Below are 19,616 nucleotides of genomic sequence, written 5' to 3'. Positions count from 1 at the left end.
TTATATATAGTTGGAGGAAAGAACAGTCAAATGTGAAATGAACCATAGGCTCAAACTTTCAGGTCCATGCAACCTGTGATTTCGCACCAAGTATACAAGCAGGAATCACAATATCAGAGATCAAAACACTATATACAAAGAGTATGTACTTAATTCCTCTTACATTAATTCCATTCTCATCAAGCAACTGCCCAATTATAAAGTAGATTCATGTAGACTTACCAACAGGAAGGGAATATATGTATCAGCAAATACTATTCTCTGTTCTACTTGAATGGTTTTGGCTCTAACCAGAAAATAATAAACTGGATTTCTGTTTTTTTTTTTAATATACAATCTCTTATGAGTTTAGTTTGTTTGTGTTGGTTTTCTAGAGCTTCATCATCTGTAGGTACACTAATAATTGAGTTTTCTAACACATTCAACAGAGATCTAGAAAGTTGTGACCATAAAAAGTCACCCTGAAAAGACTTGTCTGAGCTGTCACTTGGCCTTGTCCAGGTGCCCCTCGGTCTTGGTGAGTGCCATTCCAGTTAAACTGCAACATGCAACTCTGATACCCAGAGAGTCATATCAAAATATTCCAAGTAAATTAGGGAATACTGTGTTACCATGCCCTCATTAGAAAAAGTTCAGTTCTCAAAGGCTTATTCTTCTATGATGATTTTCTCAATTCTCCTTTCCAAAAACCCCACCTTCAAGTTATCACAGAGGGATTTTTCTTTCTCTTTCCAGGATACATGATTCTCCTTTCACATCATTTTACTTAAGATACAATTAATTCTCAGAAAGGCACTCAAACATGTATGTTCAAGGTACTCCAATAAATGAAAAGTTACCGGCAAGGGACTTGGATCATTCTGAACTGAAACAGTCTCTGAAGTCTCAGCAAGGTTACTCTCCTTTCTGGAGTGCTGATCCAGGGGAAGAGGATCTGGGTTGGAGGATTCATCACTGTCCTGGAGGGTGGATCGCTCCAATTCCTCCAATAAGGCATCTGTATTATAAGACACAAGAGAATCATAATACGGAACATGGAAATATTCTTCCTCTAGGATGATTTCCCCCTAAATGTCCCCCCTGTGCCTCCATTTACCTCCTTCTTTTTTGGGTGAAGGCTACCTTCAAATATCTTCCCTTATTTTTCTTCAAGAATGTGGTCTATTCTCCCAAAAGATGTATAGTGCCTCCACATACTGTGACCTATTTCCTATGGTTGCATCCAATTTCACAGCATCACTCATGCATTTGACTTCTTATATTGCAGGGTATTAATTTTTATCATTTGTTTAGGGTGGGTTGCCCACAAAGATCTCCAATACGAAATAAGTAATTACAACTTTTCTAAATGCACCAGGACAGTAATGTTTATTCTTAACCCTGATTATGTTTTCTTGTGTCCCAAGCATGTATCAAAATTTTTAAAACAAAGTATATGTATTCTGTTTTTTAGGGTATATAGGGGAGAAAAAAGGGATCAGGGAAAAAACAGATATTGCAAAATCAAACAAGATGATGTTGCAATCCAAATACTTGAGACTTGTTTCTCCTGTAATTTTCTTAGGAAAAACCTATGCACTCAACAAGTATCACACTATCACTTTTCTGTTGTGATGAAATTAATAATAAAAATGTACACATTACAGGCACTATGCTCAGGAGGTTATATATTTCATTTAGTCATCCTAATACTTTAAGGCAGGTGATATTATTATCCTTATTTTGTAGATCAAGAAACAGACAGGGGTTCTTGGGTGGCCTAGTTAAGCATCTCATTCTTGATTTTAGCTCAGGTCATGATTTCAGGGTTGTGAGATTGAGCCCTGTGAAGCCTGCATAAGAGTCTCTTTCTCTTCCTCTACCTACCCTCTCTCTCTGAAAGAAAGGAAAGAAAAGAAAAGAAAAGAAAAGAAAAGAAAAGAAAAGACAAATACGTAGTTTAAGGCACACTGCTACTGCTGCAGACTTTGTCTGACCCTCGGCTATCTGATCCCAGCCCCTACACTAGCTTCAGGTCAAAAATGCCAGTCTCCATCTTCATGTGGATTTTCAGGGCCATCTTGGCACGATCTGCTCTTCTCTGAAGTTGTTTTTTCATCTACATAATGAGGAGATTCTATTACAATTTTTTTCAAATTGTGGGTTGATGCCCACTAGTGGATCTCTACTGGAATTTTTGCCACAGGTGATGGTTTTTAAGAGTTTGCAAAACAGTGGATTATATTATTTGACATTATTTGATTCCTGCAGATGAAGGGCTATGGGGAAATGCTTACCAATGAACATGATATAATATCTGATACTGCATTAAGATAATACAGGAGTGAAAGATATGAGTGGGTGTATAATGAGATAAGATTGGTCAAAAGAGTGGCTGTATGAGCAGGCTCAGTTGACAATATCAACGACAACCTAAGTAAATTTCACCCTAGATGATTCCAACAAGGTCAGAGACCAAAAAATGAAAACAAAGATCAGAACAAAATAAAACAAAAGGACGACTAAAGTGAAAAACAAATTTTAAAACAAAGTAATAAAAAATAAAAGGCCAAGAATCCCAAAGAAGAAGGAAAAAAAGGAAAAAAGAGAAAAAAGCAAAAATAAAGAGGAAAAGAAAGAAAAAAGAAAAGAGAAGAAAAAAAAAGGGGTGGGATTGGGAGATGGTGGTGGTGATGAAGTTATAGTGGAGGGAGAATGTGGTCTACCTGAGGGGTCTTAGAGGGTGATCCTCTTGGTTCTGAGTGCATTGTTCTGTATGTTAGAAGATGCTCAGTCCCAAATTTATATAAAACAAAAATACTTGTACAGGGGCCAAACATTGACCACAAAAACATAAATGAGATAAAAGAGGGGGGCAGAATGGGAATGAAGAGAGAATATAATCTCACAGAATGAACCAGCATGGTATACCACTTGGTTCTAGGCGCATGCTGGTCATGTTTTAGAAGGTATTAACTTCCACCCTTGTAAAACAAAATGAGGCAGAGAAAACAAAAAACACAAAACAAAAAAAACATATCTTGTATATCTCCCAAAATTAAATTGAGTATGTCGAAGGGAATCTAGAAGTGGAAAATATATCTAGACCTGTAGTGAAAGGGATCATAGGGGAAAGGAGAGAAAATGAGTGGGAAAAATCAGAGACGGTGACAAAATGTGAGAGACTCTGGAAACTCTGGGAAATGAACAAGGGGAGGTGGGCAGGGGGATGGGGTGACTGGGTGATGAGCACTGGGTGTTACATGTTGGCAAATTGAACTCCATTAAAATATATACAAAAAATATTATGAATATTTTATATTTATATTTTCATTGATTTGAGGGTGCATATATACACTTACATTTATTTTTTCCAAAACAATTACAACTTTGTTGCAAGATATTTTCTCACTTCATGTATCTTGGACATATTATTGTCAGTACAAAGAAAGCTTCTTTACTTCTCTTTAGATCTGTGAGATATTTTATTGTTTCAAAGTACCCTCTACTCAAATATAGATACCTTGAGGATGCCTGGGTGGCTCAGTGGTTGAGTCTGCCTTCAGCTCAGGGTGTGATCCCGGAGTTCCGGGATTGAGTCCCACATCGGGCTCCCTGCATGGGGCCTACTTCTCCCTCTGCCTATGTCTCTGCTTCTCAGTCTCTCTGTGTGTCTCTCATGAATAAATAAAATCTTAAAAAAAAATGTATATATATATATATGTATATATATATATATATATATATATATATATATATATATATAGCTATCTTTTCTTCCATTGGTAGAGATGTGGTCATTTTCAGGTTTCCAATATTTTTGGTGTTTCACTTTTGTAATTTTTCAGTGTTACAAGTATTGCCACAATTAATTTTTAAGCATACATGTTTATATATTTAGAAGAGGATTTTTGTAGGATAAATTCCTAAAAGTGAATTTTCTGAACCAAATAATATGAATACATTTTATTATAGCAGAAAATGCCACATGATCTTCTCAAAAATCCAGCAATTTACATGCCTTCCACATAGAATGAAAATACCGGTTTTGCCACACACACACACACAAAAAAGAGTTGACTGCTTAAGCTGATTGATGACTATAGATTTCATTAAACTATTTTCTTTACTTCTACATATTTTAAAATTCCTCATAATTAAAGGTCCTTAAAAAGAAGAAAAAAAAAAGAGGAAACTAATGTAGAAAGAGAAAGAAAAACTTGTTTTCTCATAGCTTTACTAGCCAGATTGAATGCCAATTTCTGGGTTCCAAATTTTTATTGTGTACCCCTCTATTAAGATACAGCCCTTTCCAGTTGTCTAAGCTTAGCTCTAACAAGAAGTCATGGATCTTCTTGGACTCAAAATAAAAAGACATTGACAGTAAAGATTGGGGGAGAGGGGAGACCCTCTCTAAGAGAAGCAGACCATATCTCTAAGAGTAGAAGGTTACTAACCAGTGAACCAAATTTAGTGAAACTCTCCCCCCGGGTCATGAGTTAACAGGCCTTTCTCTTCCTGTTTCCTAGAAGCGCACATAACACCAACACCCCAGATTATCTTGCTTTCTGCCAGATTCCGTAATTTGCAGATGACTAATTTCAGTATGACAAATGTGGGATTATGAGGGGTGGGGGCGGGGGGCAATATTAGACGGAAAACTCTGTAGTCCTTCCCTATAGCCCTTCATCTGCAGAAATCAAATCACGTCAACACGAAAGGAAAAAAGTATGGCCTCCTGGGAGAGCTCAAAGGATTGGGGTGATTTCAATCAGAGCCAGAGTCTGCCTCAGGTTCCCCTTTATCTAGCATCTCCGAGTAATGAAGGTCAAGGTAAAATCTGCTGGGTAGAAACAAACCACCAATGTTAGAGGAAGTACTGCAAAAAGGAAATATCCGCTTGCCTTTGCTGACCCTATTGCCTTTGTCTTCCACCCTATTCCTCTGCAGCAGAGGAGAAAGACCCACTCTAAGTCTTTTGGGTAATTACTGAGCTGTTGACAATCTAAAGAAACAGTTGAGGTTCAGCCGCCCAGATATATTATATGAATGTTACCTTCCAGGCAGCTTGGTACTTTCCACATCTCTGGACCAGATTTATCTACTGTTCATCCTGTGCAAGCAGTGCAAAACTCTGCAAATCTAATTTTTAATTATCTGGGTTGTTCTATGGGTTGGAACACCTGAGCCAACACACTAAAATGGGAGAATGCCTTGTAGCTTAATAAAGTTCTGGTGTCAGGGGCTCCTGCGAGTGATACTGAACACAGTTATTGTTTTTCTCAGTTTTTTCATTGAAAAAAAAAAGGATAATACCCATTTCAAAGAGTTGTTTCAGACACTAACATGATTAATATATGTAAAAATGTCAAGTTTTAGTTTAAGTCACTAAACAAGTATTACTTTCCTTCTGAATTAGCTGCATGAAAGCCATTAGGTATCGCTAAAATAAGAAAGAAGGGCTAGATTCTAGTGAGCTGGATTAGAACTCAGGCAGAAAGGTGAACGTCCTCGACTCTCACACAGACTAAAAATCTGGATTCTACTCCAAATCCAAAACATGTTCTACTCCATGCATCAAAATAGACTTTACCTCCAAAACAATTCAGTATTTATTTATTTATATCTAATAAATCATTAACATCTCTTCCCTCCTGTAATTTGCCTATCTTCCTTTCTCTGCTCCTCTAGCTCTCAAATTACCCTCCAAACAACTAACAACAAAAAAAAGACAATACGCAAGACGTGCTTATAGTTGTTCACACTTTTGACATACCCCAAACATACAAAAACCCAGGACACTCTGGAATTAATACAGCTTGGAAATTGAGTAAAATGTTAGTGACTCAGTATTAGTAAGGATGCCAGCAACAAAAGTCAGCAAAGGAAAAGGAATGAATCCCAAGAATGACAAACCTTCCATTACTCCAAAGACTGGGAATCAGAGATCTCTCCAAGCAATGTGGCCAATTGTTTCACTGCTGGTTTTAATTGTTTGAAATGGAAAGAGTATCATATTTGTAGGCCATAGTAATCTGTTCCTTCAGAATTCCTCTGACTAAAAAGCTTAGCAACAGAATCACTGGAGTTTTAAGCACTAATTCTCCTTGATTTAATACTAAACCATGGAACAAATGAAACCACCCTGGCCTTTCTCCAACATTTACAGATGCCTCATTCTTGTTCTTCTGGTCCATTTCTTCTCCTCGTAATACCCCCTTTATCCCTCTCCCTTTTTTCTTTTTTTCTTCCTAAATCACAAATCTGCAGGTGCCAACTATGCGACCACCCTATGACCAGCAACAGCCCCCGAGGGGCAAATACTCATAATAAAATGACGATCTCAATCATAAGTCAATCCAAAAATATGTGTGCAAAGTTTCCCCTGGTGAGCACCAATCTCTTCGCCTATTTGTGCTGCTGCAAAGAGTGAACCCAGAGTTCCCCAAAACAATCATAGTTCCTCCTGCTTCACTCTTGGTTGGGCTGAGGTCAGGAGAGAAGTGGAAACAAAATCTTCCACCCTCCCTCTAGCTTCAAGTACACCCCACCACACAGAGATGGCAGCCAAGTCTCCATTTCCTCAAGTTTCTCCTCCAAGATGGTCCTCACTCACCCAACTCTTCCATCGTCACACACGCAAGATGCTCTGGTCCCACAGGTTGTAAGGAACTGCTTTGGCATGTGCTGAACAAGAGGACCACAAAGGAACTGAATGAGACAGCGTGAAGCTGCCTCTATAACCCTTTTTGGTTCCTGTATTTGCCTAGCACTTCCTCTCTTTTGATTCGGTGAGTTTCTTTTCCTTTTTTTTTCTTTCTTGCTTTTTTTTTTTTTTTTTTTTTTTGGTAAGTTAGGGTTTTGAAAATGGGACATATAAGGTGCATAGAAGGATTTGAGTTCTGTTAGTGCATTGGCCAGGGTGATAAAGATTCGAAATTAACTTCGAAAAAAATTGAGCACCTACTATGCGTCAGGATTCATCTTGAATTCATGGGACCACAGATTTGCACTTGCGTTGTTCCCCAATGTGGGTCTATGGCACTGTGACTGTGCATCAGAAAACCTGCTATCTGGGTGTGAATGTGTGTGTAAAGCCATGACTGTGGAAGCAGTCTCCTTCATAAAATTTCTATCAGTTAACCAGCACCCAATTCATTTTGCTATCTTTATTTACTGATTCAGAAATTATGCTTACCAGCTTCCTTGAATAGAGTGCAAATCCATTAAAAGTAGGGCAGAGTAGCAGTCACATTGGGATTTTTTCAGGGCTTGGTTATTTCTGGGGTCTAAAACACAACTATAGTGATCATGAAGAATAAAACCGGAAGACCAGACACAAGGTGTCAAGCTGCAGATGTCTCAGGAAGCACAATTTCTGCCTAGTAATGTTGCCTAATAGTTTCTCTGAAAAGGGATCCTGAGATTGACTTTCAACTTTTTTATCGCTGTGATTTTTTATCCATGTCAAGTGAAATAAAACATTTACAATAGGCTTATTATGGGAAAGCAGTATGTAAGGAACTATAATTATGGCCCTCTGAAACATAATATTACTTCCATTTTTACCAGTGGTGAAATATATTCAAGGGATAGTAACTTGCTAAAGATAACAGAATTACAGATAGCTTTGCTATTTATTATAATCCAGATTTAGTTTCAGTGCCTGTGATCTTTCCTCTCCAACACTGAGGTCTTTTTTTATGTTGATGTAAAGGAATCATTCATTCTCCCATTCCCCTGTGATGCTAAGATTTTTTTTTTTAATCAAAAGGAGATTCCCACTCTGCATTACTTTGAGCAGCCATTGGATGTCAGTGCTGTTCCAAAAGTCCAAATGGATTTGAAACAAATTCCCATCCACACAGGTTTTACAACTGAAATGCCACTAGTCTCGTTGAAAGTGCAAAATGCTTGATGGCGAATATAAGACATTTGCCGAATCTTAAGTGGTAACTGAGCCAAAACACTGAAAGGAAAAATGCACTTCAGCACTTGGCTTGCAAATATTAGACTCCATCTGCAGCTTAAAATGAATGATTAATGTGAAATTTAGAATTGGATCCCCAGGTCTTGTTTTCATCCGCTTGGGGGGCGAGGGGTGTGTGTGTGTGTGTAAGCCCCAGATGCTTCATTTTTCCAGGGGTAAGAACCACTCTTTGATTTTTGTGCATGAAAGGAAGAAATGAAGGCATGCTGGAGGCCCACTGCTGTCGTGGAATGCAACCTGGAAAACAAATGGAAAACTCCCGTTTGACGCATTAGGATAATTTAGCTGCACGCGCTGGTGGACATAAAAGTAATTTCTGACAAAGCTGCTGTTCTGTGCTTCCTGTGCAGCAGAAACATTTAAAACCACAGAAGCCGAGTGGTTTCGAGGCAGGAGGCACGAAGGAGGCCTTTGGTTTCTGAGTAGGTCACAGAACCACGCTAACAGGACTCCCCACCCCCCCCCCACCCCCCCCCCGCTGCAGCCCGGGGACCACAGCCAGGTCAAAGCACCCGACGCCAGCTACTGGGCACCGACATCTAGTAGAACAGTAGCTCTACAATTCTTTCCAGGCTTTTATTAAGAACCAAGTGATTGATTGGTGGGAACTGGCGCTACGCCCCGAGCACCCGACGGATCCAGATTCGGTCCCTGACCTCCAGGAGCTCACAGGGTAGTGAGTTACAGGATGACGAGGCGAATACTGCAGGCGTGAACCCTAGGAGGTGCGAAGTAACCAATCCGGACAAAGCGCTACTAACGCGGCCACCCAAGAAATGTCCCGTCAACGCCAACTTAAAAAGTCTACAAAAACCGTCCCAACCTATCCCGACCAGCAATCCACTCGCCACTTCTGCCAGGATCTGTGCGGTCGTCGCGGCCTAACCCGGAAACACTACCTCCCAGAAAGAGCAAACAGCCACTGCAGAAAGAGCAAACTACCTTTCCCAGCGTGCATCAGTCAAAACCTTCCCGGCATCCTCTCCGCCTCCGGTTTCTAATCGCCCCACCCCCTCCACCCCCACCCCCCCCTCCCGCCCCAGCTTAGGCTCTTTAAGACTCCATCTCCCAGGGTGCCTTTTGACAAGTTAACCCAGCGCATGCGCCAAGAGGCGGGCCCTCCTTGCCCTCACGACCCCGCCTCTGTTCTACCGCCGCCATTTTTTCAGAGACTTTCATCCGGCTGCCGACGGGGTTTTTTTTCTTAAAGGAGAAGCGACAACTCAAAAAATTTCCCCCTTCGTTCCCGCAAGACCTGGCGGCGCTGGGGACAGAAAGGCCACAGACAGGAAAGTGGGATCGGGGTGGAGGCAGAAGAACGCCGAGGCTACTTCCGCGGCTTAAGGAAGGAGGATAGAAAGAGCCTTGTGGCATTAGCGGCTCCTTAGGGAGGCAGGTGCGCGCGCAGCCAGTCGGGGGTGCGCGCGAGGCGGGGAAAAAGGTGCGTTTTCCTCCCACCAATCTCCTCGCGGGACCTGCTCCTCCCACTGCCCCTAGCGCGCGCTGAGCTCGTGGCGCGTGCGGGGGGGTGGAGGAGGAGGAAGGTCACTTTAGGATTGTCGCGAGACGCAGCCGTTTAACGGTGAGAACGGGTGCGCGGGGAAGGAAACCTCGCGCGCTCCCTTAGAGCCGTTTCCTGATTGGCTAAGGAAGGGGTGGGGGAGGGAACGCGGGACGTCGCTACGTGAGAGACGACGAGGGGCAGGGCGAGGAAGCCGTCCCTCCTCTCCCATTGGTCCGCTGAACGTCTGTGGCGGGCGCGCGCGCGCCGCCGGCGGTAGCGGGCCTTGAGTGGCAGGGGGCGGGGGGGGCGCCCTCGGAGCCGGGCGGAGGGGAGGGGGGGGAAGAGGAGCGCAGAGTGAGATTGAGCCGGACGCTCCGGGAGGCGAAGGGGGCGGGGGGAGCAGCGCCGCGGCCGCCGCCGCCTCCGCCTCCGCCGCCTGGGACGAGGGGGTGGGGGACGGACGAGCCCCGATGCCGGGGGAGACGGAAGAGCCGAGACCCCCGGAGCAGCAGGACCAGGAAGGGGGAGAGGCGGCGGCGGCCAAGGCGGCTCCCGAGGAGCCCCAACAGCAGCCCCCTGAGGCGGCGGCGGCCGCGGCGCCTGCGGGGACCACGAGCAGCCGCGTGCTGAGGGGAGGTCGGGACCGGGGCCGGGCCGCTGCGGCCGCCGCCGCCGCCGCTGTGTCTCGCCGGAGGAAGGCCGAGTATCCCCGCCGGCGGAGGAGCAGCCCCAGCGCCAGGCCTCCCGACGCCCCAGGGCAGCAGTCCCAGGCCGCGAAGCCCCCGTCTCCAGCTCAGGGCAAGAAGAGTCCGCGACTCCTGTGAGTAACGCAGTGTTTCAGGCGGTGGGAAAGACCCCCCTGTGTCCGCACGCAGCCCTCCCGGCTCCCGTAGCGCCCGCTCCACGTGACATCCTGCCTGCTCTGCCCCCTGCCGGCTCGCACGCCAGATGTCACGCCGCTCCCCCGCTCGCGGTCTGACGGCTCCTCGGGGGCCCTCCCCGTCCCCGCCTGTGGGGCCGCTGCCCCCCTCCCTGAAGTCGCCCTTGCTGCGGCGCACCTCTCCTGCCCCTCGGTGACCCTCCCGTTCCCTGCCGCCGCCGGCTTGGCCCGCACTCTGGCATCTGCGCTCCCTTTGTCAGCCTGTCCCTGCCCCTCGGACGGCGGCTCTCCACTATTACATCACATCCCCATTAGGAAATCAGCACGATCTTAGCCTTGGAAAGTGTGTGCGCCCCCCCCCCCCCCCCCCACTAATTAGCTCCAGAACCCGGTGGTACTAGTAGCTTCACGGAGCTTTTACCGCTCTCCTGAATTTGCACGTCACGTTCACTTGTTTTAGAAATCTGGTACTTAGGGTAAGAACGTGGCTCTGCGGATTTTGTGTAGTCTTTCATACAAAATTAGCTAGGTGATTTTTAGTGGTTTTGTTTGTCTTTTTAGGTTTTTCTTGTGCTTATGTTTAAATGTAGGAACTTCATCCTTAAAAATGAGGCTGCGAAAGCTCTCAAAGGAATTGTTTTATTCTCTAGAGACCATGGAGGGACCAGGAACATACATATTTTAAGTTGTTAGTATTAAAATGTCCCTGTGTTGAAAATCCTGCAGTGTATGCGTTTGTAAATTGTAGAAATTAATCATATTAGCCATTGAGCTCGTTACTGAAAACGTCATTTGTGTCTTTGGGCTTACTTTGAAGTGAAAAAATATTGGTAAAGGGGGAAATTGGAGCGGAGGGAATCCTAACTTTAAGTGCCCCCTCCCGTAGAGATTATGCCAAGATTTGACTTCCATCACATTTAGGACTTGAAACACACCTGTTCCAAAATTAAGAATTAAGTCTGTGACTCGCATGCTTGCCTTAGAAACTTCTCAGAGAGTGAAAATTCAAAGGTATATTGCAGTATGACATGTGCTTCAAATTTTGGAATGTTATTCCAATGATTTATAAGTACAGGTTTTTGTTGTCCATAGAACTGTAGTTTACACAATAAATTCTCTAAATTATGTTAACTTAAATAACATTCCTAAACGATTTTTTTCATCTCTGTTGCTGAACCTGGGATGGTTAATAACTTAATATATTTTTAAATCCCCTTCCATCCTTACCTGCTCATTCTACCAGTTTTTTACTTTCAGAAATGATATCTTAAGATAATGACACCTAGTGCAGTAATTTTTTCCACCTTGTAGTTTTTTTTTTCCACTAACTCTTGGCAAAAAAAGTACTTACGAGTCTTTTTACATCCACAATATTAAAACCGTTGGACTTGGATGAAGATGACTTAATGAAATTCCTTCCGTTTTTTTCTCCATATTATTCCCTGTGGGGAAAGGGATACAGTCTTAATTCTTAATGTCCCTCCCTTTTGCATCCAGTGTCATAAAAGATAGTAGTGTTCTTTTACCTTCTTCTTAGCCTCAGAGCTATATATTGATTGCGTATTTTAAGTTCCGTAGTTTTGATCGGATTGTTAAAATTTTCATAGTGATAATTTATTTGTTACGTGTTTTCGGTTTATTTACTGCATGCCCTGGAAATAAAAGGAGTTCTAAAGCTTTTCAGCTGGGTAAATCATGATTGAGCAGTAACTGGGCCTGGTACTGTGCTAGGCTAGGCTTTATAAAGGTAAATGAGACGTGGTCCTTGTCTTCAAGGACCTTGCAGTATGAGGGGAAGATGAATTGATTATAGTGGAGGTTTGTCAAACATGTATGCATGATTTACAGATTTTCAGAGCGATAAGCTTTAATTACGAAATTTAATCCTTTATGACATTTCATGAGATTTTGAGTATCAGTTTACTGAATCCTGGTCAACTACCTTCTGACATCCTTCATTTTCATAATAACATGAGGCAGTTTTTAAAAAGGAAGTAGAAGATTTATCTCTAATCACTTGTTCTGTCAAGTTCTTCTACCATATCCCATTTCTTCTATAGATTCTCGGTAATAACTGTTTCACCTACATTTGTTTCTCTTGATTTAAGTGACAGCAAAATTTACAGTTGAAAGTTCAATGAGTACAGAGATATGGATTGATTGAAACCTCTTTTTCTACTAGAAGGCAAAGTAGTGCAGTGGAAAAAGCATTGGACTATATAGTCAGAAAGTTTGTGGTCCCAGCTTTCACTAAGTGACCATCGGGCAAGTCACTTAAGCTCTTTAAATCTGTGTCTTCATCTGTAATTGGTAATTTATAATTGGTTGCAGGCATAGATGTGTATGATAATTAGGTTACAGTTTTTGTATGCATCAATGCCTGTTAACAGTGTTTTCATTTGCATTGAAACTTTGAAAAGTTAATGAAAAGAACAGGAAATCTTTGTGAAAGGAAATAACTTTTTAGTGAATTTGCTCCAGAGAAAGGCATAAAGTTAGTGCTAAAATCATTTTAAAATAAAACTTACAGGCTCATAGTAAGGAAAGATAGACCAAATTTGAAGAAAGGTTATATATCAGTATTACTTAAGAATTGGGCTCATCATTTCCTGTATTTTGGTCAATAAAATCTAGAGTTCTGATTCTTAAATTTTAAATGCAGATGTTTATGTACATATTTAATTTTAAATACATATAGTACCAATTTTTTCTGATTCATAAAGTTAAAACATTTAATATGGGAACTATATGGTAAACTAAGTTAAATTGCAAAAAGGCTTCTTTTTTCATTCTACCATGATAATCCTTTGCATTTCATATCCAATGAATTTCTTATAAAACCTTATAAATACATGTTTAAACTTCCAATTTATCTATTGAGTAACCCCTTATTGGCTAAAACTGAATATTCTTAGAGGTACTCCTACAGGTTCAAGTGGGTTACAAATGAAACAAATAGTGCTCTATTTCCTGGGATGTGAAATTCCATTTTTTGCTTTATTTTCTTGTTTAAGGTAAAATGATAGTAAACCTTTGGGTAACACTTCCTATATCCTTTTGTAAGGAAAAGGTGAGTGTCATGGATAGTGAGAATGAAAAGGCAGTAATGTTCTGAATTGAAACAAGTTTTATGGCTCTTTGGAGAAAATTCCAGTTGTATAACTTTAAAATTTTGAGTTTTGCTCCCAGGGCAGTCCATATGGTAATAGAAACATCTGCTCATTCCAAAAGGTTTTTGGAGAAAAGTTTATTGTGTAATGTTTCAAAATTAGTATTAATTACATCTGTACTTCTCTTTAGAGCTAGGATGATCGGCAGTTATCTTGTGTTACTTATTAATTGGGACATTGGTGACATAATTTAAAATGATAATACCAAGCTTTTAAAAAAATGGAATGAGAAAACAGCTGTTCTTTCTAAAGAGAACAAAATTTGTATTATGTTGTAGGTTCTCTATTTGCTTGGATATTCTTTTATAACATAACAGTCCTCATTTAAATCAGGTTTGCTTTCAAAAAAACAAAACAACAAAAAAAAACACCTTTATACTGGCTCAGAGATACTGTGTGACATCTTTATTGTAAAGATCCAAGACCTGTGGACTTTTGAATTTGGGTAATGGCTCCAGGGTAGAGGTTCTTTATACTGTGCTTAACAGTTATGCATGATAGAAATGTTACCAAATTTAAAACATAACAAAAACATTTTTTAAATCATTTTATAACACCTTAGACTCTTTACTGTTGCTAATTTGTAAAATACATGTTACGTTTCTTTCTGAGGTCCAGTCTGTTTCCTTTGTAGAAATAAATTTTGACTTGGGTAAATTGAATAATTTGGGGTTTTCTGTTAGGTTCATTAACGTTTTGTTATGAAAATTGTCCAGTAGACACAAAGAAAAAAATAGAACAATGAAATGCCCAGTATTTACCACGAGATTTAGTAGTTATCAAGATTTTGCCATGTTTGTTACTTCTATCTTTTTTTTTCTTTTTTGGCAAAAATATTTTACAGGAAATCTCCATTATTTCACCCCTACGTACTGCATTTGGTAAAAGAAAGACATTTTCTTATATGACCACTTAATATAACAAAATCAGAGATATTTTCTTTGTATTGATTTTTTTTACAGTTGAAACCTGTTTTTCAATGATACTCTAGCTGTATGCTGACAGATATGATAGCAACATACCTCTTTAAATTTACATTAATTAAAATTAAAAATTCACTTCCTCAATTACAAAGAAGCTGTTTCAAGTACTCAGTAGCCACAAGTGACTATCATTGTACACTGCAGATATGGAATATTTTCATCACTGCAGAAAGTTCTATTGATCACACTAGATGCTTTCTGTATCATTCTGGAGATGAACCTGAAAGAGATAAATATCTGTGTTTTAAGAAAGTATGCAAGATTGTTAATTTAATATTTGGTTCTCATTTCTTTCAGATGTGTAGACAAAGTAACAACTGACAAAGGTAAGACTTGGTCATTCTTAATCTGTCGTGTATATTATGCTGATTATTTTTATGATCTGATAGAGTAGGCTTCATCCTGATAGTTCAAATCGTTCCCATTTAAAAGTAATCTTTATTTAGTAAAATAATTGGAGAAGTTAGAACTTGTTTAAACAGCTAAGAGGTTTGGGCTGGTGGAACACTTAGGCATTATTTGGAAACCTAATGATGGGGAGTCAGATTATTTAATGTCAATTTATTGCAATTTGTTTTAAGCTATATGCTTTTTAGTAAAGTAACGAGAGGAATGGTACACAACATAGAGAGTAAAGCATAGACAAAAATCTTGGTGCTGGTAGAGACTCAAATTATAAATGCAGTTTGAAGAATGAGGAAAGAAAAGCGTTCTAAGATTTCAGCCTGGTGAATAATTAAATGGGATCATTAAGTTGTTTTCCTTTAAAGAGTTTTACCAAACCAAATATGTGTATTAAATGTAGTCTTCTGCTTATTTGGAATACGAAGGAAAGCTAATGTCCACCTTTTTCTTTTTAAACATGTTTTTAAAAAGATTTCATTCTGACTTTGCAGATTGGGTTATTAAAATTGCCCTTAACATGCTGTGCCAGTTGCTTTTCATTATTCATATAAAATATATTCATGTAAAAAATACTCTAATTTTTCTAGTTATTGGCTGCATTTCTTGATGCTAAATTCAAATATCCAGCATCCTTCTTAAAACTGGAACAGAGGGATCCCTGGGTGGCGCAGCGGTTTGGCCCCTGCCTTTGGCCCAGGGCGCGATCCTGGAGACCCGGGATCGAATCCCACGTCGGGCTCCGGGTGCATGGAGCCTGCTTCTCTCTCTGCCTGTGTCTCTGCCTCTCTCTCTCTCTCTCTGTGACTATCATAAATAAATAAAAAATTTAAAAAAAAAAAAAAAACTGGAACAGATACACTTCTAAGCATTTTTCATTGTCTGTCAGAAAGCTTAATCACTGAGGGTTGGCCCATGTATTGTATATGTACGTGTGTTTGTATATGAAAAGTTAAAAGATTTTTCTTCTCATAAAGAATACTTTGAGAATGTATAACATATGTAACATGTATAAGGCAAGTTTAAAATCAGGATTTTATGCTGCTTAGAAGAATGATACTATGGTTAAGAACCAGCAACTTGAATTGGTGGCTGATTTGTAAATAATTAGATATCTGTGATTTAGGTTTCTTTTTTCTCTGAATTTTAGAGTCTGAGGCTAGTATTTCATAGTTTACCAGGCAAAAGGATTTGTTCTAGGCAGATTTTTTTGTGTGTAGAAAACTTTGCAGACTAATTTGTCTAGCAAATTTTGGGGGTTTTTGCTGCTGTTACTTGAAAAAAAGGGTATGTCTGCCAAGAATGGAAGGTCTTTTTATTCAGAGGTCATTTTGAAATGTTATAATGTGATGAAAATGTAGAGACAGGTGACAGTCAAGTACCAGAGCAGTTTTTATTTTATAAAACCCCAACCTGCCTTTATCAGAGCTAAAATTACTTCATGTGTCTATTAAGAGTATGTATAAAGAAATTATTTGGGGTTGCCTTGAGGAGAACTTGGAGGGTGTGGTGGAAATTTTGAATCCCTGTTGGAGATAAATTAATTGCTCTTTGTGTAGGTGTCTTAAACCAGAAGAGTTGGCTTGTTATGTAGTTGTGCAGCTGTGGCTAGAGTAAAACTGCATTCTGGGTAACTCAGTCTAAAAATCAATCTCACTCTAATTCACTTATTAAGTGCTCTGGAACTAATATTAGAGCTCAGATTTTGAATTCAAGTTCTGCCTTTTATTGCAAATAATACCTGGAATCCAATGAATGCTCAGTAAAAGGTAGATGTTTATAAAATTTTGAAGAAATACTCTCCAACTCCCATTTTCATCTCTTGGTTTATCTATTATGGTGGCTGCTCAACTTTGAATGGTATATAGGTACATAACCGATTCTTACATGAATTTAAACAACTAGATCAGGGAATAAAGGCTGTGGTGGTCACTTTTTCGCTTGCTTTATAGTATTAGAATTTACCTCAATTCTTTCCCTTTTTCTTGTCACTTCTCAGAAAGTTGTTCTGTTACTCTGGAATAGTTTTCACGTTGAGTCTGTTGAATTTTAACTAAAGTAACTTATACTTATTTCAGAGACTGAGGTTTTTTTCAAAACTTTGAACAGGTTTTGATATTTTATAGAGGTACTGCTAGCTGTTTTATTAATATTGACAAGATATTTTCAAGATTGTTTTTACTCTTACTTACTCCAAATGACTAGAAATTATATACTTTCCTTCAAAAATAACCATGGACATGTTTGAACAAATAATATTGCTCACACACAAAAAACAACTTGGCTGCTGTTTTTAAATTATATCAAGTTGCAGAGTGCCATGTTCTTTCTTCACACTGAAGTAAATAGTGGTCCCTGTTCATTTATTTAATCCTGATGGGTATGTATAAAACAAATGGAAATTGAATATACATAAAAACAAATGAAAATTTACAAAAATAGTGTTTGTTTATTCATTGAACAAGTAATTATTGAGCATCCTGCCATGTGCCCAGCCCCATTTTAGGTACTAGGTTGTGCTGGTAATCAAATCATTACAATGAAACACTTACTTGATTAAAATAATGTGATAATGTTTGATGAAATTAAGATTTCAAGGGAAGACCTCTTTTGAGAAGGTGACATTTGAGTTGAGACCAGAATATGCAAATAGCCAGATGAAGAGCATCCCACACAGAAGAAGCTAAAAGGGGAAAACTTGAAATGTGAAAGCTATTAGTTTACCACTGCCAGAGGATTATCATCATCACAGTGGAGCTTCCAAGAGGTTTAGTAGAAATTTTGAGGGATGGAGCCTGGCAGGGTCCTTTCTTTAACCTGGCTTTGTTTTCCTTCTGTTTTCTGTTTTAAACCAATAACTATTCTTATGATAATGAAGTACAGGGATAGTTTGCCTCAGTGTAGTTATTTAGTAATTCTAGTGTTACTTTAGCCACTAATTTTCTTTTTCTTTTAAACCTCCAACTAAAACTGTGCAAGATAAAACCTTATTTAAAAAAAAAAAGACTATCTTAATGTTTACTAAAGGGAGTTTCATGTGTTTTCGTGGAATAATGAGTATTAGAGTCAAATGTAGTAGGTACTTGAGTCATCAGTGTGCTAGCTTATTGCAGGACCTCTCAGATTTTGATTGTGAGTAATAAACAATATAAATACCAAAGTATGCAGTAACTACTTAATTTAGTTGACTATAAGATAGCCCCCCCTCCCCTTTTTAAGGGATAGTTTATATAGTTAGAATTTGTAGAAAACATATTTTGAAGCACTAGGTGCATGAAAATTTGAAAGTATTAAACTCTGGGTCTCACCTTTTATTCAAAATCATTTAACTGTTTCAGTTACTCATATTATGGATGGGGTAGTAATGTTTTTACAAAGGATTGTCTAGATAGTCCTCAAATAAGTTCATTACAAACCTGGGGAGTTACTTATGTTTAGAGCTTTGACTGTCGTATCTAGTTTATAATCAGCATAATACCTGAAATTACTACTAAAATATTAGCTTGTTTTAATTTTCTTTCCTGGACCACATCCTCAGTTTTTGTTTTAATTGATCTAATTTATAGATAATAGTTTTGTGGGGTTTTTTTTTTAAGATTTTATTTGAGAGAGAGCATGAGCAGGGAGAGGGGCAGGAAAGGGAGAGACCCCTCCACCCCCCCCCCCCCCATGAACAGGGAACCTGCCATGGGGCTTGATCCCAGGACCCTAAGATCATGACCTGAGCTGAAGGCAGACACCCAACCAAATGAGCCACCAGGTGCCTCTCTTTTAAAAATTAGAATTTATTTACTTTGAACAATTTTATAGTTTTGATTTCATCAGTATTTCATTTTTCCTCTGTTGGAATACCTTGTATTTTTTATCCTGTCATTTCCAGTACCCTTAAACAATATTTGTGTTACTCTTAAATATATAAACAGGCATTCCCATCTGTTTTTCCCACTCCATTGAGAAAAATCTGACTTTAATTTTTACCACTTGAGGCAGCCCGGGTGGCTCAGCGGTTTAATGTCGCCTTCAGCCCAGGGCCTGATCCCAGAGGCCTGGGATCGAGTCCCACGTCAGGCTCCTTGCATGGAGCCTGCTTCTCCCTATCTCTATCTCTCTCTCTCTCTCTCTCTCTCTCTCTCTCTCTCTCTCATGAATAAATAGATAAAATCTTTAAAAAAAATTTTACCACTTGAGTTGTACAAAAGGATGATGTGAGAAGTTACTCTTGGCATCAGCTTCACAATTCTTAATTGAAAGCTTTTGAGTCTTCTTGCCAGTAACCTGGTTTCCCTAGTTAAAATCTTACTGGTTTTGAATAGAAGAGTGTTCTGGAAGGAGAATCACTAGGTTAAAAAGGCATACACTTAGTTTCAGACCTAACAATCAATATATGATCACTTTTAACTGAAGTATTCTTCACATATTAAATGATACTTTTCTAAAGTTGGCTTTAGTAGAAATTTTTAAAAGAGAGCCTCACTTTCCTTGATTTCTCTTTATACTGCTGATGTTGGAATATTTCAAAGTGGACTTTACTGATTATTTATGGGAAACAAAGCAGAGCTAATTATAGAAATACACCTGATCAGGTTTCAGAAACTCAAGTTTGAGTGTTATAATAATGTTCATGTCTCAGATGACTGACAGTACATGAGCATTTTCTTAGTCCTACTTTCTTCTAGGCCTTTATCTTAAGGTAGCAGGTATATTATTT

At 39.5% G+C, this 19,616-nt stretch overlaps 2 protein-coding genes across 4 annotated transcripts in view; one reads left to right on the top strand and one right to left on the bottom strand.

Moving 5' to 3' along the window:
• Positions 1–6,765, bottom strand: part of LPXN (leupaxin) — a 37,833-nt gene extending 31,068 nt beyond the window's left edge. Inside the window, exons 1-2 of one of the 2 annotated variants that reach the window (XM_041773174.1) lie at positions 6,596–6,765; positions 840–997 (exon numbers count right to left, since the gene is read on the bottom strand). In XM_041773174.1, coding sequence (XP_041629108.1) covers positions 840–997; positions 6,596–6,608 — 171 coding nt within the window. In that variant the 5' untranslated portion in view covers positions 6,609–6,765. Of the gene's footprint in view, positions 1–839; positions 998–6,595 lie in introns of those variants that run through there. The other variant, XM_041773175.1, reaches the window with a different exon arrangement.
• Positions 6,766–9,150: 2,385 nt separating this feature from the next.
• The window catches only part of ZFP91 (ZFP91 zinc finger protein, atypical E3 ubiquitin ligase), a 53,543-nt gene continuing 43,077 nt past the window's right edge, over positions 9,151–19,616 (top strand). For both annotated transcript variants that reach the window (XM_041773722.1, XM_041773721.1), the window contains exons 1-2: positions 9,151–10,293; positions 14,804–14,832. In XM_041773722.1, coding sequence (XP_041629656.1) covers positions 9,944–10,293; positions 14,804–14,832 — 379 coding nt within the window. In that variant the 5' untranslated portion in view covers positions 9,151–9,943. The remainder of the gene's footprint in view (positions 10,294–14,803; positions 14,833–19,616) is intronic.

Source organism: Vulpes lagopus, chromosome 11 (assembly GCF_018345385.1).
Source record: "Vulpes lagopus strain Blue_001 chromosome 11, ASM1834538v1, whole genome shotgun sequence".
In the NCBI taxonomy this organism is placed as follows: domain Eukaryota; kingdom Metazoa; phylum Chordata; class Mammalia; order Carnivora; family Canidae; genus Vulpes; species Vulpes lagopus.
This window is presented reverse-complemented; position numbering and strand designations above follow the sequence as displayed.